Source organism: Rhipicephalus sanguineus, chromosome 8, assembly GCF_013339695.2.
Source record: "Rhipicephalus sanguineus isolate Rsan-2018 chromosome 8, BIME_Rsan_1.4, whole genome shotgun sequence".
Classification (NCBI taxonomy): domain Eukaryota; kingdom Metazoa; phylum Arthropoda; class Arachnida; order Ixodida; family Ixodidae; genus Rhipicephalus; species Rhipicephalus sanguineus.
This window is the reverse complement of record NC_051183.1, coordinates 20,614,242-20,637,016: the sequence shown is the minus strand read 5'-3', so window position 1 is coordinate 20,637,016 and position 22,775 is coordinate 20,614,242. Positions and strand designations below refer to the sequence as shown.

General features: G+C 48.2%; 1 protein-coding gene across 1 annotated transcript; it reads left to right on the top strand.

Annotated features, from left to right (window-relative positions):
• The first annotated feature begins 1,260 nt into the window (after window positions 1-1,260).
• Window positions 1,261-21,454, top strand: LOC119403069 (D-beta-hydroxybutyrate dehydrogenase, mitochondrial-like). Its single transcript, XM_049418162.1, has 6 exons — window positions 1,261-1,471; window positions 18,301-18,507; window positions 18,945-18,961; window positions 19,131-19,314; window positions 20,071-20,203; window positions 20,976-21,454. The coding sequence occupies exons 1-6, from the start codon at window positions 1,267-1,269 to the stop codon at window positions 21,304-21,306; spliced, it is 1,077 nt and encodes a 358-aa protein (XP_049274119.1). The 5' UTR covers window positions 1,261-1,266; the 3' UTR covers window positions 21,307-21,454.
• Window positions 21,455-22,775: the final 1,321 nt, after the last annotated feature.

The following is a 22,775-nucleotide window of genomic DNA, read 5'->3' as shown; positions in this document are numbered from 1 at the left end:
CCTTTTACAATACTAATAGATGGTCTTGCAGTATGCGCCGACATAGATGACTAGTCCCTATATGCGACAAAGGAAATCAAAGCGAAGACTTGATAGGCTAAATGTTGATAATATCGCATATCTACTGGATGGGATGAGCCATTACCGAGGTACCAATGCCACAGGTAGCGTTTGGATAGCGTGTGATTTCCACAATGTCTTGCTGTTGATTACTTGCTTACAGTGTTTGTAGCACAACGTAGGAGTGTTCTCACTACAATATCTTGTTTCGTACATACGTATTATACATCATTACTTCAGGTGGCAATTGAGACTGACTGATTAAGTGACTCACTGACAACAAATCAAGATGCTTCTTTCTTTTGTTCTAACGCCGATTCCATACACACATTATGGCAGAATGTTTTTTCCTGAGCTAACTCGGCCTCGCATATAATGGCGTCGTTTTTCCCCTGACAAAGCAAACATCCTGATTAAATTTCTATAAACAAGTATTTCCGAATAGGTGCATTCGATCTTGCCTGCAATCATCACTCGGTGCCAATCGCCGTCATTACAAACAATCACCACATAGCTGTTTCGCTTTTGTCGAAACACCAACGCACTTTGTTGTCCTTGCAACAGGGGGTCATTGTATGACGCAGGCGAAATCACGCGAAGGCGAGCGGAAACGAACCGATTGCAATTTATTACTGTGAAAGCACGCCTCTCACCTCTATATACCTTCCCGTTTGAAAAAACAACAACAACTAAAGACTAGCCATGCTGGTTTACCAATAGGTTTATCATCCCGTCAGATCAGAATACCCCTCTAGCTTTCACGCAATTGAACCCATTATCTACCCTCTCTGTCAGACTGCCGGCATTTCTCGTTATGCATAGGGCGCAGCCCCAGCTGCCAAGGTCGCGCACCTCGTATTTTGTCTATGCACAGCTTTCGCTCTCATTCTTTCTCTCCGCATTCGACGCTGCGTTTCGATTCCTCACGAAAAGAGTTCCTTTCTTACTCGCGTTCGCGCATTTACGAACCTTCGGCACCGGGGTGGCTACCCTCTCAATGACGACCTTCAGGTTGCCTATCGACAAAAGCTGCCCAAGTCGCTGCGTCGCGGAAGACTTTGGGAAGTGGCCGCGTTGCGACCAAGCTACACGTTGTCCCTACTCGATGCTATACTACCACCGGTGACGTCCGAAGGCTGCTACAGAGAGCGAGTGAAGACTTGTTACCTGGCCTTGAAGCAACAATCGACCTGGTTTGGAAACAGCATGCAGTCCGTGCTGCTGGTGACTGCCACGCTCATACTGCCCGTGCACTTGCTGTGCCTTCGAGTGCCCCTGTTGAAAGAAGTTGCCGGTTTTCTCGGCTCCTGGATACTGACCCTGGTTGCCAGCTACTGGCTCGCGTGCTTTCTCTGGAACAGGACGCTGAAGAGATCAGTGGAGCCCAAGGGCAAAGCGGTGCTGGTGACGGGTGAGCGATTTCTTTGGCTCATATTTTTCAAGCGAAGTGCGTTATGAGTTACAGATTCCGGTAACGGTGGCGGCGGCGTTGTACGCGAAAAACCCGGCGCTGGCGAGCCCTCCAAGGTGCGTCGGTCATATGCGTATTCGTATCCGCCGTTTTCCGATAATTAATTATTGCTCTCTCGATCGTGGGCTTTCCGGTGATCAGCCGCTTCTGGCATGGAAATGTGATCTTTTATCGTGGTCGCATGTCACTTCATGTTGTCACATTTCATTGCTGCCTGGATACGAATGCATGATCGTCGTGGTCATCTGTAGCAACTGAACTGTTGCGCTGCTGAGCACGTGGTCAAGGTCAGATTCCCGGCATGGAGGAAGGAAACATTTAAGAGGGGGCTTTGCGCAAAGCGACAGAAAGAAAAAGAAGTAGTAGGTCACGCACGCACACGCGAAGCTTCGCTTGTCCCCATGTTCCCGATGAGATAAAGGCTCTTAGATTTTTTTTTTTGCATTTCGCCCCCCATCGAAACGCAGCCGCCATTGTCGCGAATCGAACCCAAGCCCTCGTGCTTAGTAGTGGAACACTACAGCCACCAATGCAGCACGGCGTCTACAATGCACGTTGCATTCGACTAGTCCTCAAAGTTTGCTCGAAAGTGGTTACGGAACATTCACCCAATGAATGAAGTAAAGTCCATGCCGAACTGTTCAATGATTTATCCCCACTGGTCTCCGCACTAACTTGAAGTACAAATTGCACTAATTTGACCGAGACCATCGTGGCGTCACGAAAGATGCAATGGGCCTTTACGATGTTCGCTTCGAATACCAACACGCAACACGAAAATGAAAGTCGCAAAGAATAATTGTTGGGGTTTAACGCCCTAAAACCACGATATGATTATGAGGGACACCGTAGTGGAAGGCTCCGCAAAGTTCGACCACCTGGGGTTCTTTAACGTGCACCAAAAACTAAGTACACGGGCCTCAAACATTTTTGCCTCCATGGAAAATGCGACCGCCGCGGCCGGGATTCGATCCCGCGACCTTCGGCTCAGCAGTCGAGCACCATAACCACTAGACCACCGTGGAAGCTCACGTCGCAAAGAGTCAACCCGCCAACTCACCATACGAGGTTACACCGTAATCTGTGTTAAGTGAAAAGAAAGCGTGTTTTTGCTCAGAGCAGGGGTGACGCCAAGAGAGGGGGCGGCACTCCACCCCCCCCCCCCTTTCACGAGAGCGCCCCTAAAGCTGACCCAAATTAAGCGGTATGTCCCTCCCTGCTCCCCCGAAAGGAACTCACTTGTCGACGGTGCCCCTCGTCCCCCTCCCTCCGGCTTAAAAAAGACCTGACGCCTTCTTTGACGGTGACTAACTTGAGTAAACCATTACTTTCTGGGTAACATTGCCTAGCTGAAGATATTGCGTTGAGCGTCTAATCGAGGTACTTAAAAAAATGTATTACCGCGTCTGTATTGTAGCAGCCGCTCATAAGGACAGGCGTAAAGGCGATCATTTCGATCATTTTTTCTCTTCTACACCGTTTTCTATACGAGACATAACTCCAAGGAACCATTCAAGCTATGCGAAATCATCGACGACGGAGTGCCGCCGGAGCCGGTGTTTCGACGGGGGCTTGTCTGGCCCGACGACGTTTCGGGCCCTGACGCAGGCAACGGGGGGTGCTCGGGGGGTGGGTTGGGGACGGCCGCTCCCCCTAATAACCTAAAGAAGGGTATAAAGTTGCCCCCCCCCCCACCTTTACCTTTGCTCAGTCGGACCTGTCGCGTCATTGTTTGAAGAGCAACGTTATGGCCACGCAGTTTTAAACGATAATGGCGGCCGAAGGCCTCTGATATTGCATTCCAAGAATTGTTCACTTCCCATCATTACTGCCGATAAGCCAGCGACCAAAGGCAGGCCACTGTGAGAAGCACTTCATCACTGCATTTTAATTTAAATTGCGGAGCACTTTGGGACCCGGGCTGTCGTATGCTGTCCTCGTAGCTTGGCGTAACGCAGGCAAAATCACGTATAGCGTAGCCATCTGTAGCATAGCCATGTAGAGCGAGGGGGCGGGAAAGGGAAGTGGGGCTGAGGAGGAGCGATGTGAGGGCGAGGAGAAGGGGAAGGAGGAAGAGACGGGGAGGATGAAGAAAAGATGCTGTCATTGTATGGTGTTATTTATGACGTTCCTTGGCGTCACGCACACAAAACAGTGTATAGACGATTTTACGTAAGACACATGGGCACCGCCATCTTGGGCTGTTAAACAAATGTTTTCTTATTTGTGTACATCGCTACATGAATTGATAAGGTCATGAAGCGTCGAATGCACCAACCTAACCATTTTCATGCGCATGCGTCTACCATAGAGCTGTTCGTTTAGTTGTTAAAGGTACAAAACGGCGAGGTTAGCAGCCCAGTATGGCGGCACAGAAACCCATCCGTAAAATAGTCTATAGCATAGTCATGTATAGCAGGGGGACATGAAAGAGAAGTTAGGATGAGGAGGATGGAAAGGAGGAAGGGAGAAGGTAAAGTATAGCATAGCCATGTATGGGTATTAGGCAGCCAAACCATCTAAAGCGTAGCCATGCGTTGCAAGGCAGCGGGAAAGGGAAGTGAGGGCAAGGAGGAATGATGCTAGGGTGAGGGGAATGGAAAGAGAGAAGGGCGAGGGTAAAACATAGCAAAGCCATATATGGCGTCACGCAGGCAGGACCATGAAAGCGTAGCCGTGTATACCAAGGGGTGAAAAAGGGAAGAGAGGGTGATGCGGAGGGAAAGGAGGAAGAGAAAGGATAAAGCATAGCGCAGCCATGTATGGCGTTAGGCAGACAGAACCATGTACAGCATAGTCATGTATGCCAACGGGTAGGAAAGACCCGCCACGGTGGTCTAGTGGTTATGGTGCTCGACTGCTGACCCGCAGGTCGCGGCATCGAATCCCGTCCGCGGCGGCAGCGTTTTTGATGGAGGCGAAAATACTAGAGGCCCGTGTGCTTACATTTAGGTGCACGTTAAAGAACCCCAGGTGGTCGAAATTTCCTGAGCACTCTACTATGGCGTCCCTCATAGTCATATCGTGGCTTTGGGACGTTAAAACCCAACAATTATTATATTATTAAGGGTGGAAAAAGGAAGTGAGGATGAGGAGGATGCGAAAAAGAGGAGGAGAGAAGGAAGGAGGAGAGAGGGCGCCACTGCATCACGAATGAAGGTATCCTTTCCCGTCATGAAGGCCGAGCATTCTGCGCGCTTGGAACGCCAGGGCGCGCTCGCCCGTGAACGCGAGCGTCGCTCAAGGAACGCAGATCCTTCAGCGAAGCTCACAGGCTGCGTTCGTATTGTCTACATTACTCTGGTGTCTTGTCCCAAACGCACTTTAAGTTCATAATACTGTCTGGCCAACTAGCCCTCCCCCAACACACGCTCCTTGTGTTCGTCGCTGAAGAACACGCGAATCACTGCTCCGTGATTTCTACAGCTTTCACGTTGAGTGCAACTGTATAAATTTTTGGGGGGCGAAGCTCCTTAAAGCGGCACCCGTTCGTCCCCGTCGTAGTGCGCAACCAGTCTTAACGCTAGTACCAGATCTTGACCTCAAAGGTGGTGCCGGTGGGAGATTTCTCCTGTGCGTTGTTGAACAATAAAAAATTCGCAGCCTGAGCGTTAACTAAAAGCCGAATTCTTCTGTCTCTCATTCCCCATTAACAGCCATTGGCATGTTCCAGTAGGAAACGTTAGTAGAAGTAGAAGTGTAAGTGTTAGCTAAAAGCCGACTTCTTCTGTCTCTCATTCCCATTAGCAGCCATTGTTTACCTCCAAGGTAGTGCCTGGTGAGATTTCTCCTGTGCGTGATTAAACAATAAAAATTTTGTTCAAAACGCCGTTGATTGATGAAATAAACCAACGAAAGACGCCAGATGTTTTCTAAGAGCAAAACGAAAAGACGCCAGATGTTTCTAAAGCAAAACGAAAAGACGCCTGCCTAACGAAAGACGCCAGATGTTTTCTAAAGCAATGGTTTTCTAAACAATGAAAATTGACAGCGTACATGTAAAATTAAAGTGAGCTGCAAGTCATAGCTCTCATCGAACCTTTAGTATAAACGCGCCCGATCTCACGTCGGTGATGATGTACTGGGCAGAATTCACGGAAGATTCACGGTTTACCGATGAACCTCCGCAGCTTCGCCCACTCATCATCATTCACTCCGTGGATATGCTGTGATTTTTTCATCCATTGTGACGCATGTTGTTAGTCTCGACCGATGGGGACGACGGGAGGAGGGGGGGCTGTAATAAAACTCTGCCCTCCTCGAACGGGGAACCCTGCGCATGCCTATGCCATTGCCCAAACGTCGTCTCCGGCGACTTTCCTTGTTCGACGACTTCTCATCACTGCATAGTTTTCCGTACTTGCGTTGTGACACGCTTGTTATGACGCCCCACGAAACCGCCGTAATCTCCGGCGCAAGGAGTTGAGCCTCCGCAAATAGCCGTTTCACTCGCGGGCGAATGCGCAAGGTCACAATTCTTTATCCGTGCCTCACCGCAAAGGCTGTTCAAACTGTCGCTAATGTATCCGGCTACTTGGAAGCTGCACGAGAAGAACCTCCGCTTACGAAAATGACACGTTCTTGAGGAATTCGTTGCAAGTCCACTCATGATACTGGCGTGTTTGCGGAGCACGCACGCTGATTAGGCGGCGATGAATGCTTAGGAGTCTCTCCACGCTCCTCTGAGGCAGTTGACGAGGGGGGGGGGGGATCTTTTTTCCGCTCTTGCAGTCTCCATTGTGATGTTAAATTACGCAACGAGTGTTTACGCAGCGCGCACTGACCGACAGTGGCGCTCCGCTTCGATGGCCAGAGACACTACGAAATGTTTTTCACGGAGTTGTGAACCGCTAGATGGCGCCACCTTATTTTGCCAATTCTTGGGTTAGGGCATGTTAGATTTTCTCGCCCGATGGAAAGGGCACAGCTGCACATCATCATCATCGTCGAAGACCAATGTTTTTTTAACAAATAGAAGCAAAGACACCGCCAAGTCCGTAAAACGACTTGCAGGCATGTTTATAAATTAGTTTGAAGTGCACCGAAGACGCGGACAATGGAAGTGGATAGGCCAGGACATCGGTAAGCGCTGTCCTTTCAATTTCTATTGTCCGCGTCTTCGGTGCGCTTCAAACTAGTCCTTAAGCTTGAACGTCTACTAACTAGCCCAACTCGCCATCTTGTTGCCAGGCATGTTCGTGTTTCTAATATAAGTTTTCACCAGCTTGGTTGGCACAGCACTGTTGAATGTTGTTGCATTGCAACGGCCATTTAAGTTTGTAAACATGCTATTGTCGCTGAGGAGTTGAATATGACGTTGTGCTGGTGCAAATACCTTGCTCTGGTAAAGATCTTTCATGGTTTAGTTTTGCAAGCACAGATGATCGCCACGTATAATGATGATTGAAAGGGAGTTTGTATTAGACACTGCGGGGAAAAAAGAAAAATGTTGAGTCATTAGCCTTTATACTGAATGGAGCATGTGAGATGGGATCGCCGATGTCTGTAAAAATGTGGTGATGTTTTAGCTTGCGCCAAACGGCGCGTCAAGTGTCAGAAAATGTTCAACTCGTCTAAATTTCAATAAAACTACTGCTGAATGATTTGCGTGGGGGCTTCAAAATACCAGACAGTGTCTTTGACTCGCGACAATCCCATGAAGCAACATGACTGATAGCTACTGATGCTTCACGGAAGCAGTCGTTACTGTTATGGGGAATCACATTCTGCTGCCAACGCGAGAGCGCTTTGCGCCTTGCTTTTTCAATAGGGCACACCCCTGACTCTGTGGGAGGGTACATTTACATCAGCTAGGTACAACCCGGTGTGCTTTTCGATGGTGAAAACAAGTGAGCACATAAATGAATAAAAAAGTATTCGATCAAATAATGAGTCACCAAATGAGAGTCGCTTTGAAAATGAAAATCTAAAGTGGCGCTTAAGATCTTAAAGTGATTGTGCAGTTATTCCCATAGGCGCGCGCACAGGGCGGGGGGCCGGGGGAGCAAATCCTGCCCATACATTAACACAATCAGACCTTTCACGTCATTTTTTAATGCTCAGAGTTATGGCTGCGCACGTTTTTTGGCGATAATGGCAACCAAGGACCACTCATGTCACATGCAAACAGGGCTGTACCCAGGAATTTTTTTCGGGGGGTGTTTTTGCGTAGAACGGCTAACTTTGGCAACTCGTGGTTGCTGTGAAGGCGTGAAAGTATTTTAGTGGCACCCAAAAAGTTAAAGCATGAAAAAATTTCGGGGGGTGTCAGAACCCCCTCAACCCACCCTCAGTTACGGCCCTGCGTGCAAAGACCTGTTAACTTCCCACCGGAAAGTCGGCGACCAATCGCAGGCCTTTGACAGAAGCAGGTCATCGTTTCATTTGTATTTTTGCATTCATTCTAGAGCTCGTTTTCTTTCGGACTCAAACAACGGCGGGACGAGGGAGTGGGGGGGGGGGGGGGAGGCTTTGAAACTTGGCCGCCGCCTAATGCAGAACCCTGCGCACGGCTATGGTTATTCCCTTCCCTTCAAGAGGCCAACAACTTTCCTTGACTCTTGGCACAGAAGGAAAGCGGTGCAGCGGTTCCCTCCACCGTTCCTCCTTGCCAAACCGGAACGGTCTCGCGTGCTAATCTCGTTTATCGTGTGTCTATGAACCGCTGCAGGCATGGTCGCCCTATCGTCCGCGGAAGACCGGCCAGCGTGTACGAACAGGGCGGAACCTTGCGCTTCGGCTTTCCCTTTCGCCAGTGTACTTGCGACATCGGCCTCCGTTCACGGTTAACCTTAAGGGCCGCATGAGGCCGTGCTATATCATGCAGTGTGGGCCGGCAGTGTACCGTGCTTCGGAGAATTCGAATCGAGGACGAAACGGGAAATGTATGGCCGGGCCTTGTCTCGTTATCTCTCCTAGTGAACGGTATGCAGTGTCAAGACATTGCGCATGTCTGAACAGCTGCAGTACCGTCGCTTGTTTGTTTTGCTTCGTTCGAAGCAACCTCGGGTGCTGTCCTTATCAAGAAAAGTAGTTGCATCGAAGCCAGCAAGCCTCCTTTGGCGGTAATGACATGGTTGCAACAAGAAATCGTTGCAACATCCGGTATTCTCTCAGCTGCAGAAAATCCCCATTAAATCCACCCAATCCTTACAACACCAACGGGCTGTGGAAGAGAGCCTTGGCCAGCTCCAATATCGACGATCAGCTAAGGCTGATCGCGAAGACCCAGGACGTCGCCCAAGCTCAAGGCATCCTGGACTAAGAACGCCTTCCTGAGCTCGCTTCTCAAACAAAGACGATTATTATCACTCTCTTGGGCGAGTACGAAAGGTTCTTGAGTTGTCTTGTGATCTCACATTTCACGAGAAAGTATGAATTGAGGCAATTCCTGAAGTGGAATTTACCTTTGGAACATTGAGCTTTACCACTGCCAAGGCACATTCGACTGTGAGTACGTGGCTTTCACAAACGCATGATGAAAAAACGCGAAAGGTTACACCGGCCAAAGGAAGAACTGTAAATTTAACGACTTATAAACCAGTGAGAATCATCCGAACCAGTAGTAGCTCATGCACCTTTATAAAGAGTTCATGCGGTTAAGGCAGGTGTGAAGTAAAGCGGGCGTGTTCCACGTAGTGTGACATCACGCGCGAGCGAGCAAGTCCTTGTTGCTGCGTCCCTTAATTTCGTTGACATTGGAATGGGTTCCATGCCAACCACTGAAAAGTTATATTATGTCCTTTGTCCATTAGTTGATGGTGCAGTTTTCTTACTTCCGACACTAATTGGTCTTGTGCCCCACGACGTAGAGCAGCTAGAAGACATTTACAAGCATGCTCGCTTTCTTTGTCCCAAAGAAGTAAAGATAGCGAGCATGATAATTTGTGCCTTTGGTTAACGGTACGCTATCAAAGAGGATATACGTTGAAGCGGTCCGCTCTATGCACGGCTGGTGCGGAAGCCTAGCTCTGGTTCCAGCCGCACACAGTCGTGCCGTGCACGTGTTAACGTCCCCTTCCCGTAGCGCAAGTAAATGCAGCTACGACAGTTTCGGGCGAATAAGGCAACAGGCTAGGTCAACAAACAACACGTTATGGCTACGCTAGCAATAACGCGTAACCGTCGCGTAGAGGGATAGTCCGCTGTATGTAGCAAACAAAGGCTAAGGCTCACTCCTTCGATCGATCGTCGGCTCGCGAGTCTTGGAGGGCGAAGATGGTGACCGCTGGCACAAGAGAGAGCGTCTCTCTGTCTCGTCATCACCTTTATCAACTCTCGTCTCCCTCCCCAGCGAGGGTCCTTTCCCTCGCAGGCGACGAGTACCCTTTCCTGCGAGCAGGGAAGACGGGATTAGCGCGTGGTGTGGCGGGACTGAACGGGTTTCCAGAAAAGGGACAACGGTGCTCCCTTTGTGAGTGGCCCTCTGGTTCCCGCCGCCAGTCCGAGTTCACACCAGCGTTAAGGAAAAAAAAGGGCGTGGTTGCTCTCCTACATCCTCCTGCCCTTAGAAAGCTCTCGTAATATTTTGTTATTCCTCATCGAGGTAGGCTATGATGGATGGGTCCAGGCCCATGCCTTTGGGGTTGGGCCTCTGCCGTGTGTGTTGCCGTAGCCCCCACTGGTGTCGACGCTACCCCCAGTGTAGCAGCTGCCTCCGAAGTAGCCACCACCGGCATCGTGGCCGCCGCTGCCAGGTCCGCCTGCATCAGCTTTCCCAGTCGTCGCCTCCACTCTTACCCTCGCCGCCGTTGCTGCTGCGGTGCATCCGTCCTGCGCCGGCAGCTCGGTGGTCCACCCCTCGCCCCCTTGAACCCGGCTACTCCCCCTTGAACCCGGCTACTCCCCCTTGAACCCGGCCCCCTTGACCCAGAGGCACGGCCGCTGGATCCAGCGGCCGTGCCAGAGGAGCCATTCGGCGAAGTATTTCATTGCGGCCTGCCCTCTCCAGCATAGGCTGGGCTGCCGCCTTGGGCCAAGGCTGCTCTAATCTGGCGGGGCTCGGGGTTTCCCTTTTCGGCGAGCGAGCGGCGCCAAGGCCTCGAGGGAACACAGGCCACCGGGGGGTCCACACCATACTGGCACTTCCAGGTGGCCACGTCCCGGCGACTGCGGCACGAAGCGAGGCAGCTGGCTCTTGCGGCTGGGCTGGGGGATTGTCTCCGAGCGTCTCTTGCGCGGAGGCCGGGCGTTGAGGCGATAGGGCAGTGTTTAAAGGGCGAGACAGACGGTACGATTTTTCATGCGATTCGACGTCCGACACGGCGGAGGGGAAACCGGAATGGTGACCTTTCATAGCATCGTACAGCCACCATTCCCTCTCCCCCACCGCCGCGTCGGCCGTCGGATCGCATGGAAAATCGGACCGTCTGTCCCCCGCTTAAGTGCTGGTGTGATGTGCGTCCGTGGCGATGTTTGCCGTGGGTGGTGGGGCTGCGACAACGACGACGGAAAGCGGGTGTGGGGCTCGCCGTCAGAAGGCAGTCTCTCTCCGAGCCGTCCCGGCGGCACCTCTTTCAATTTTGGTTATCCATATGCTCGGTTGAAGAAAAGGTAAACACTCGCAGAACTCATTGCGTGTGATTCGGTACAACCCGCGTAGAACATATCAAACGCGGCTTACCATGCAGTGTTTTATCCACCTGTTACGCAAGTAGCAACGTGGCTCTTTACTCGGTTTTGAGCGTTCTCACCTGCGGCTTGGACTGATCGTCATCCCCATGCTTCTCCCGTGACACGTAGCGTTTCAAGTCGCATACGTCCGCCGCTCGGTTTGCTTTTCATGTACGCGAGCCCATAAACGAGCGAGGACACCTCTCTCACTTGATAACGGCTCGGACCATTCCGGTGCCAGCGAGGCTGCGAATTGTTTGGTAGCATCGCTGAGAGCATGATGGCGTCGCAGCGCCAGATCGCCCACTTCGCAGTGTACGTTCCGATGCGAGCGGTCGTACTGCGCCTTCTGCTGTGCCCTATCAGTGCCGAGATTACGGCGTGCTTTACGTAGAGCTTCCGCTAGCTGCTCGCGCAGCTTCGTTGCGTATTCAGCTCGTGCTGATGACGCGACTGGCACTCCACTGCTATGCGCAAGAACCGTCTCCATCGGATTCGGCAGTATTCTCCCCGGGTTGAGAAAAGAAGGCGCATACCCAGTCGAGCGGTTCCCAGTCGATCGCAATGCAAACCCGATCCCTGCAAGGTAGGTATCCCAGTCCTTGTGCCTTTCAGAGAACGTGATAAGCATGTACTTTATGTTGCGATTGACTCGTTCCGTGGCGTTCAACTGAGCATGATAGGTGGTTGTTTTCAGCGCGGCGCACTTGTCAACAAACATCCTCGCAGTGAAATAAGACGTGTTGTCTGTTATCAACTGCTCAGGGAAACCGAACCTGGTGAAAACCTCCATCGACCTCTCCTAGATCACTCAAGCAGTCAGCTTTCTAAGGCGGACAAGTTCTACCCACTTAGTGAAGTAATCCTTGACCAGCAACAAGAACTTGTTTCTGCTAGGAGTTGTGGGGCACGGTCTCATTGCGTCACATGCGGCAATTTTCCAGGGGTCTAGCCTGGCTGTTGATCGCCTCCATGAGGACGGCCGGGCGGTCGTCCGCCTCGGGGCTTGACGCTTTGGCACACGTGACATCAACGGGCGTAGCGAATCACATTCCGCTTCATGCCTCGCCAGATAGCGAGGCGACACAATTTAGCATATCTCAGAGCCCCCTCGCATACCCAGCGATGCACAAGTCATGAAAGTAGCGAAGCAGTGCTCCTCGCAGCTCGCGCGGTATCACGACCTTGAATGACTCACTTGTATCATCGTCGGATGGGTTGTACCTCAGCCGGACGCCATCAGAATCCAGCAGATGAGAATCCAGCGCGACACAGCACTACGAGCTTTTGCCGAGTGCCCCACACCGACAGCAATACCAGCTGCCTCCGTGTGCGCGGTGGCTTCGCCACCCGGCTCCCGGAGCCCGTCGAACACCTTTCGACAAAATGGGTCTTTCTGCTGAGCTTCTAACAACTCCCTTCTGCTGAAAACAATCCCCGCGCTAACGACAGCCTCGACGTGGTTCACACTTCTGCCTTGAACTAACGTTTGCTCCACCTTTCCCGTTCGCGCTGCGTCTAGTGTCTCACTCTGAGTCCATCTCGTGTTGGTTTCGTGACTTGCCTCGTGTTGGACTGAAGCACGTGATGGTGCGTCGTCCGTGGCATTGTTCTTGCCTTTACGGTAGTGCACGGTGAAGTGGTAACGCTGTAGCAGCAATGGCCAACGAGCCAGGTGGCCACTTGGTTCGTTCAAGCGCCTCAACCACGTGAGCGCCATGTGGTCTGTCTCAATAACAAACGCAACTCAGTCGACATGCCCGTTGTCCTACGTTGACGGAGCGTCGGTAGTCGCTCGCGTCCACGAAACTAGCCGCGTCGCCAAATTCGTTAACGTTTGGCGCCAGATGAAGAGGTCCACTCTACGCACGGCTGGTGCAGAAGCCTAGCTCCGGTTCCAGCAGCACACAGTCGTACCATGCACGTGTTAACGTCTCCTTCCCGTAGCGCCAGTAATCGCAGCTACGACGGGCTCAGGCGAATAAGGCAACAGGCTAGGTCAACAAACAACAGTTACGTCGCGTAGAGGGATAGTCCGCTCTATGTAGAAAACAAAGGGTAAGGCTCACTCCTTCGGTCGATCGTCGGCTCGCGGTGCCTGACGGGTGAATATGGGGACCGCTGGCACAAGAGAGAGCGTCTCTCTGTCTCGTCAGCACCTTTATCCCCTGTCGTCTCCCTCCCCCGCAAGGTTTGTTTCCCGCGCAGGGGACGAGTACCCTTTCCCGCTAGCAGGGAAGAGGGGATTAGCGCGTGGTACGGCGGGACTGAAGGGGTTCCCAGAGAAGGGGCAACGGGGCTCCCTCTCTAGGTGACCTCCTGGCTCTCGCCGCCTGTCCGCGATGGCACCAGCGTGAAAGAAAGAAAATAAAGAACGGAGGAGATTTCAATATTAATGTTATGGACCTGACAGGCGCTGCTTCCGATTTTATGTCTGTTATTTCAACAAATGGTTTCCAGAACCTTATCAAAACCCCCACACGAGTCACAGCATCGTCCACTAGTACACTTGACTTATTTATTGTTGATGTGGCTTCTATTGTAAACTGTGCTGGCACGATTGCTTGTGACATCAGCGATCACTGCGCTATATTTGCCTGTTTTTCGTTTCAAACCGATGACAGAGCTTGCAACCGTTGTGTATATTCTTACCAGTGTATGAGTGAGCAGGCTCTCTGTCTTTTTCGCGACTGTGTGCTAAACGCCGATTGGTCCGCAGTTCTTGCTTGTCCTGAACCTGATCAATCATACGAATTATTTATTACTTCCATAAAAGAAATTTATGACAGGTGTTTTCCGTGGAAAACGAAAGTTAAAAACGTTAAATTACGTAAGCCATGGATAACTCCCGAACATACCAAGATGATTAAACGCAAGAGTAAGCTTTTCAAACGTTTTATGGTTACCCGCGACCCTGTTGACCTGAAGGTGTTTAAAGCTTATCGAAATAAACTGAACAAAGAGCTTCGAAGGTCAAAATCTGCATTTCAAAACTGTTTCTTCGAAAAAAACAAAAACAACTCGAAATTGTTTTGGAAATATCTAAACGACACATTTCTAAGGAGGAGTAAAGGAAACGCCCTTGGTGAACTGACCATCGAAGGTATTGCAGCCTCCGGGACTGAATTAGCTGATAAGTTTAACGAATTTTTTTACAAGCTTTACGCCTTCTGGATGCCCACAAAAAGCGCTTAGTTTCGTTTCAAACACTGTTAGTGAGTCTGTAGTATTTCATGACACTGACAATGACGAGATGTTTTCCGCACTGATGAACCTTAAAACGACCTCCGCTAAAGATTGCAATGGGCTACAAATAAAGCCAATTAAGTTTGTTGCCGATATTTTAGTTCCTTGTCTAGTACATATATTCAATCAATGCATTGCATCGGCTGTTTTCCCCAAAGGAATGAAAACCGCGAAGGTTTCTGTTATTTTCAAAGGTGGCGAAAAAAATCTTTTATCTAATTATCGTCCAATTTCCGTACTTCCTTTATTTTCTAAAGCCTTTGAAAAAATTTTATTGAAGAAAGTAGACAGTTTTTTCCACAAGCATTCATTGATAACCGATTTCCAGTTCGGATTTCGTAAAGGGAAATCAACCGAGTCTGCTTTGCTGTTACAGAAAGAAATTATTTTGCGTAATATTGACCAGAAAAAATTAACGCTTGGAATATTCATAGATTTTACTAAGGCGTTTGACCTCTTAAATCACGAGATTTTGATCGATAAGCTCAATAAATATGGTATACGAGGTCCTTGCCTTGATGTTTTTCGGTCGTACTTGAATCAACGTAACCAAGCAGTCACTGTTGATGGTCAGGTATCTGCTCTGCGGTCAATCAAATGCGGTGTTCCCCAAGGTAGCTTGCTCGGCCCTCTACTTTTTAATGTTTATATTAATGATATAATTAACATTTCTAGTGACCCACAGTTCATTCTTTATGCTGACGATACAAGCATATTTCTTACCGGGCACAACCCCGACGAGCTTATATATAGAGGAAATGCTGTTTTAGAATCGATGAGTGAATGGTCAAGGGCAAATGGATTGCTCATAAACACTAAAAAAACGAAAGCTGTCTTTTTTCGGCCCATAAATATTGTGGTTGCCCCTACAAACCGCCTAGTGCTTTACGAAAATCAAATAGGTATAATAGACTCTTTTAAGTCACTTGGAGTAGTTTTTGACTCGTTATTGAGATGGACAAATCACGTAGCGTACATTGAAAAGAAGTTGCATCAGTCAGTTGGTTTCCTTTCCAGATGTCGATTTGATTTCCCTACCCGCTTAAAACTAAGAATCTATCATGCTGTCTTTCAATCGCACATTAATTATTGTCATTTGGTTTGGGGCACGACATCACAAACTAACCTAAACAGACTATTGGTATTACAAAAGAAAGCCGTGAGGCATGTTGCTGGCGTTAGTTACAGAGCACACACTAGAGAGTTCTTTGTTAAATATAATATTATTCGCCTTACCACAACTTTTGAACATCGGCTACTGTATCACTTTAGATTTTCACCACCCGCCTCAAACGAGTTTTTCATATCTTTAGCTAATTTAACCTTAAAAGACAAAGCTGTTTGCACTAGAAGTACTGATAAGTATACTGTTCCTCGCGTGAGAACTAACTACGGAAACCAAACTCTGCAATTTCTCTTGCCAACGATCTTAAACACATATGAAACAGCTCATAGCCACGTACTCACCTTGACACCTAAAGAACATAAAAAATATTTTGTAAGCTGCAGTGTATAGTTTTTCTTGTTTTTGCTTTCGTATGTCTGCTATACCAGTGGCGTATTTCATTTCATTTTTGTCGAAACTTGCGTTGATCTAGGTTGTAGGTCTAGCTTGTATGTAACCATACAACGCTATGTACAGTGTGATTATTTTACTTGTTGACTGCGTTTTTGGTATGTCTGCCATGTATATTGTATGAATGTATTATGTTGGGCCTCAGGCGCACTCAAGCTACAGTTTTGTAGCTTTTGGTCTGTGGTCCTTTCCCCCCCTTTTTTGCATGGGAAAAATAAAGACTATTTATTTATTTAAATGGGCGCGGGCGCTCCCCCACAACGTTGAGCGAAGTAGAAGTTGCCAATACTTATCAGGAAGCTCTCCGTTAGTGCCTTGGTCCGCCTACAGCGACCGCATGCCAACATCATGGCGCAAGCAGTGAACGATATCAATGCAAGGCGACGAAAAAAGGCCTTACAAGTCTGTGTGAGAGCATACGAAAGGTTTATATTAAAATTGCAAATCGCAAATTGAAAGCCTAATTGCAAACAAAGATACGTACCAAGGACTGTGTTCCTAGTATTACGCAGTGTTGCGACATCGCGCACTGATTTTTATTGAGTCGACTAGACATAACGCTAACCCTGCCTGACGAGAAGAAAGGTGACTTTGTTAGGCACAAGGTGAAACTAAAAGTGGTCACTGAAACGCTAAGGCCTTCGCTCGTCTCCAATCTTCGGTAGCATTCATCCGCACAGACTGACGAGGGAGGCAAGGTTGTACTTTTTCTTAATCGGTCTCTGATAAGGGTTACACAAACAGGAAGCACTGCAGAAGCAACCAGAGATCTTAAGATCAATAACGCAACGAAATGGGCGCGTGCGATAATAATAAACACGAACAATCGGTAAAGGGGTTAAACGCTGTAACTATTGCCTTGAGAAGTGTGCAATCGAAGGTAAATGTAGTATGTGTCTTAGGTAAAAACCGAAGGCCAGTAGAGGCCGCGAAATTGGCAGTCTTGAGGTTTTCTGCGAGCCGCTTAATTGCTCTAATGCTTTCCAGACGCCATTGCAGTAATTAAGCGATATAACGTGGACAGAGAAGTTACAAAAATTTCAAATAGGTAGCGGGTCGAATAACTAAACACACGCAAACAAAAAATTTAACGGAAACATTATATAAGGTAATATTTGAAATTAAGTCAACTGACTAATATTCATAAAGAAAGTTGAAGCCTTGTTTTTTTTTTTATTTATACAAGTACCTGCAGCGCCACGAGGGCATTATTGCAGGGGGGCAATTCAGGAAAAAATAGATACAATAGCAAAATATATGTAAATTCACATACAGACATGAAAATGTGAGCAAGCGTATAAAAAACTTAAGCCTGTAATGCCCATCTATGGTTCTTCCCGAAGAAAAGTTATTGCAAAATCTTCGCCTTTTTTTCTGTTTATGAAGAGCACATTCGACGACAATCACCAGTAAAATGTTATTTGTGGTATATGACATAACTACCATAAAATTAGTAAATACATTGTGGAAGTATCTGTCACTGTAACTTTGCTGCGTTATATGAAAATTGAAATAATGTGATATGCAAAAGTTTTCCCGCTTTAATCGGTAATCATGAGGCATCGTAATCAGTGTAACAAATACAACACAGTTGGTAATGCAGGGCTAACTAACTAACTAACTAACTAACTAACTAACTAACTAACTAACTAACTAACTAACTAACTAACTAACTAACTAACTAACTAACTAACTAACTAACTAACTAACTAACTAACTAACTAACTAACTAACTAACTAACTAACTAACTAACTAACTAACTAAACTATTTGAGGGAACTAAAGTACATATTTGACCTGACGGTGTCGCGTTTTGTGTCGCTTCACGCGCGAACTTCTGTGTCCCTGTGACTGGACGTAGCCAATTTCAATGTTGTTAAGTGACTGAACGTTACTTGTAGCGTTATATTCAGCATATCCGATGCTCGTGCGATTGAATTTTATGTGAAATATAGTGTTATGTGACTGGACTCTATTTGGTGTCGTTTGTATTGTGGCTACGTGAATGGACTTCGTGTATACGTGATACATTTTATGGCTTGACTGGCTTGCATGAATTGTCCCTAGGAGTTATTTTATGTATTGTTTTTTCATTGCTGCGATTTTCACGAACTATATTATCTGTCAAAATGAGTAGCCGGAGCAGTATAAAAGCGCTAACGTGTCCTAAACAGCATATAATTACAGACATTTATGAAATTGAAGTTAACATGTATTCAGATGTGAAAATATCGGTGTAGAGACACGGCGAATCCCGAAAAGGAATTTCAGCAGGGTGTGAACTACAGGAGAGAGCAATAGAACATTGGATTGACTGAACGAATCTCTCTTCTAGGTTGCGATACGGGCTTCGGCCATCATGCAGCGAAGCGCTTTGCAGACGATGGTTTCACCGTGTTTGCCGGCTGCCTGAATGCAACTTGTGACGGCGCCAAAGATCTCGCCAAGCGGTCCAACGTACGTGTTCTCCAGCTGGACATCACCAAGGAGGAACAAGTGGAGAAAGCACTTGAAACAGTCACGGCAAACCTAGGATCCAATGGTGAGATGACTTGCCAGAAACTAGTGCTCCCAAGACACTTAGTGCCATGCGTTTAAACTCGGTAATAGAAACCTGGGCTGAATAATTTTAACCTAGTTTAACGTCCTCACAAGGTTAGAGGGGACGAGCTTTGAGAGGGATAACAGAGACAAACTGTTTCAAGCAGTTTTGGGTCAAACTTGAAGGCGGTTGAAGCGGAAAAGATTATTTGAAGCCAGCGGAGGAAGTGGGGAGCGGGGCAGGGCAAGTTTCTCCGTTTAAATGACAGCCAGTAGGCCATGGGTCTTGGGGACGTCTTCGATGTGTTGGAGCGCCAGGAAGGTTTACTAAAAAAAAGGAAACGACTACATATGAGCAAATTAATAGTCACGTGTGCAGCATATAGTATTTACGAGTAGAAGCATGATCTATTAGGGTGTAATGAATTCCTTGTCCAGAGGACAACAGGCACAGAGTGAGAACAAAGGAACAGATGACGGCGCTCATCAGCAGTGACCACAGCTAGCTAATATTGCAAAACAAGATAGAAATGAAATCTGCTGTTTTTGTGTGCATAAACATGCATATTGGCTCCGCCGGTGGGCTTCAACGTTTCGTCCTTATTCGTTTTCGGTGACTTACAGTGCTCTGGGCAGTGCTGGCCAAATGCAGGCATAACTGCCGTGGGCCCAGTCGAATGGAATTCAATGGAAAGGATCAAGCAGATCTTCGAGGTGAACGTGTTCGGACACATACGAGTAACCAAAGCGTTTCTTCCATTGCTGAAGAAGTCCAAAGGTCGTCTAGTCATGGTCACTAGTGGTCTTTGTAAGTACAGGATATCATCGATATACTTTTATAGTGATACGTTTTTCATTTTCGGTAGCGTATGCGGGTGTATTAGGTTTCAAATGATTGCTTATACCGGCTAATGGCGTCTATCCTGTAGTACAGTAAACAGATATTACTTTCAGTCTCTCCTAAAGAGTAATGTTGCACTGCATACCTTATTATGGTGCGGTAATTTTTCTTTAAATGGGCAAGTACGGGAGAGGGGTTCTTTCTAGTATTCAATACTCATAAATGTAGTAATACATTTTTCATAGCTAGTGTTTATGCAAGGCAGTAAGAAATTGTTAGATGAAAATCGGGCGCTCTTTGGTAAGATCGGAACTATTGCTGTAGTCGGATAAAACTTAAGAAGGCAAGAGATGGCCCGCCCTGGTGACCGAAGCGCGGGAGCCCTCCGCTACAAGAAAAGTCCTGTTTATGTACTCTGCGATGTTGTTCGGTGGTGGGGCCACCAACCGTGCGGCTTATGACATCGCTCTGGAGCGCTCGCTCATTGGTGCAGGCTTGTGTTCATCCACCAATGAGGTGGAAATGTACCACTGTCTTATAAAGTCGCACCCGACTGTAGTATCCAGAACTTCATAGTTGTGCGCGCGAATGACCAGTAACGCCAATTTGAGCAGCAGCGTATAACGTAATAGTAGTATGGTTAAAAAAACCGTAGATTTTTACTTCATGTGTCCCACGACCACAGAAGTGTCTGAGTGAAGTCATTTCGTTGTCGCACCGTAGGCCGAGTAACCATACCTGGAGTCACCGTGTACTGCATGAGTAAGCACGCCATGCTGTCGCTGGTGGACGGTCTTCGAAGAGAATGCGAGGAAGAAGGCGTGGACGTGGCAGCTGTGGAACCCACAGCGTACAGGTGAGCCAAATATAGGAAAATATGACAATAGTGTTTATTTTCGCATCAATACAGCGTAAGGATACGAAGGGGTGGGCGGCATAAGCTGTCATTTGGATAGCTTGACGAAGCCGCAGGTCCCCTCATTGGCGATCGAAGCAGTGATGTCGTAATAGCACAACAACACTATTCTACAATGAGCATACAGCAGCAAAATAAAATACAGTCTAAGCTTTACAAAAAATACAGTCCTTTGCAGAGACACATAAAAAGCACGAGATATATAACACTATACAAATGGAAATTTTGCTCGATGAAGACCATGAGCGAAACACAAAACTCATCCAGGGAAAGCTCCAGAAACTGGCAGCACCCCATAGCACCTGTTACTGGCAGCACCCTATATTTTGGGAAATGTTCAAAGCTCTTCTGAAAGCGCTCTGTCGTATAGTTTGTTCAGCGCATCCTCGGATCGTGGTCCTACGCGCCGCAGGCCACCAAAGCGATGCGTTCATTGATACTGCTTTTAAACTCGACCGGTTTGAGCGATTGCATGTAGGCATGTAATGGACAGGCGCACATGTACCCTGACAGTGCTTTCTTCAATATTCTTTCTTTCTCTTAATTCGTTCATCACTATCCTTCAGTGTCGGATAGCAAACCAGACGCGCGTCAGGTTGACCTCCCTGCCTTTCATTCCTTTCCTCCTCCTTCAAAGCTGCATAACAACAACCATCATCTTGTTGATAGACTGCCGTAATGGTTTTGCTAATGTTACTGCTCCTTATTGCAGGACAAACATGCTCGAGAACATAGCCTGCCCGAAGTTCGTGGAGGCAGACCTCAAGCTCCTGCCCGACGAGGCGAGGAAGCTCATACCGGAGGACAGCGTCGACCGTTGGGCTAAGTTCCTGAGAGGAATGTTTGACCTGCTCACTCGCGAGAATCCCATGGAAGTCGTGGACCAGATGAGTTTTGCCGTCAAGGACGTCAGACCTCGCCCTTGCTACCGGGCCATGACTTTGCCGGATAAGTTCTACCTTCTCTTCGTCAAGCTCTTTCCGGACGAAGTCCTGGACGTCTTCTTCACGGTGTTTCGGGCGGTGGCCCAGTTCGTGAAGTAGGACGGTGCAGCAGTCAGTAGAACTTGTGTGCTGCGTTGTTAAAGTTTATAAGGTGTCCGCTGGCTGGCGACGTAGAGTTTCACTGCAAAACGCCTGCTAAAGAACTGACAGTTGGGCGAGTTGGTAGTGATTCATCGTTCAGTGCGCAAGAGTGGACAAGGACGAAGAGACCAGAAGAACACGAGTGCAAACTCGCAACTGGTGTATTAGAGCTTTCGTAAACCTGTCGAAGGCCAGTCCACCAGCCGCAAGGCTAGTTAATAAATTATCCGTTATTTTTGCTTGTTAGACGTGTGTATGTTCATTTGCACACACACACACACACGCGCGCGCACACACACGCGCAAACACACACACACACACACACACACACACACACACACACACACACACACACACACACACACACACACACACACACACACACACACAACACACACACACAACACACACACACACACACACGCACGACGCACACACACACACACACACACACACACACACACACACACACACACACACACACACACACACACACACACACACACACACACACACACACACACACACACACACACACACACAGTCTTACGCGAGCGGCAACTCCGAGACTGCTGGAAAATTGCAGCGTGTGCTATACTCTTACCTTTCTCGGACTAATACTTCTAGACCGCCAGTGTAGTAGTCATGAGTAGGTTGTGAGTATATTCGAGATTTATTATATATCCCACGAGTCATAAAATCGAGATTTTGCGAGACCTGTCGATACGGCGCGAGACTTCACGCCTTTGTCACAAGAAGTCAACACTTGACTCTTTCGCTTTTTGTCTGAAACACCAACGCACTTTATGTCCTTGCAGGAGAGGGGGTCATTGTATGACGCATGTGAAGTCAGGCGAAGGCAAGCGGAAACGAACTAGATTGCAATTTATTACTTCGAAAGCATTGCCTCTCACTACCTTGCTATTCGAAAAACAAATAAAGAAAGCAACAACAACACAATATTAGCCATGCTGGTTTACCAATAGGTCTATCATTCCGTTAGATCAGAAGACCCCTCTCACTCTCACGCAATTGCACCCATTATCTACCCTCTCTGTCTGGCTGCCGGCATTCTCTCGCGCTCCATCGTTATGCATACGGCGCAGCCCCAGTTGCCAAGGTCGCTCACTTTCAATTTTGTCTATGCCCAACTTGCGCCCCTTCCACCCCCTCCCCCTTACCACCCTCTCCCATTCAACGCTGCATTTCGATTCGTCACGAAAAAAAAAAAACTTCCTTTCTTACTCGCGTTCGTGCATTTACCGACCTTCGACACAGGGGTGGCTACCCTCTCAATGGCGACCTTCAGGTTGCCTATCGACAAAAGCTGCCTAAGTCGCTGCGTCGCGAAAGACTTCGGGAAGTGGCCGTGGCGTGACCAAGCTACACGTTGCCTCTACTCGATGCTACTGCTACCGACGACGTCC

What these genes read in the sequence shown, in the direction of transcription:
- LOC119403069 (XM_049418162.1), top strand. Translation starts at nt 1,267, where the DNA reads ATGCAGTCCGTGCTGCTGGTGACTGCCACGCTCATACTGCCCGTGCAC. An exon ending in CAAAGCGGTGCTGGTGACGG is followed by an intron (nt 1,472 to 18,300) that starts GTGAGCGATTTC and finishes TCTCTCTTCTAG; the next exon opens with GTTGCGATACGGGCTTCGGC. An exon ending in GTGGAACCCACAGCGTACAG is followed by an intron (nt 20,204 to 20,975) that starts GTGAGCCAAATA and finishes TCCTTATTGCAG; the next exon opens with GACAAACATGCTCGAGAACA.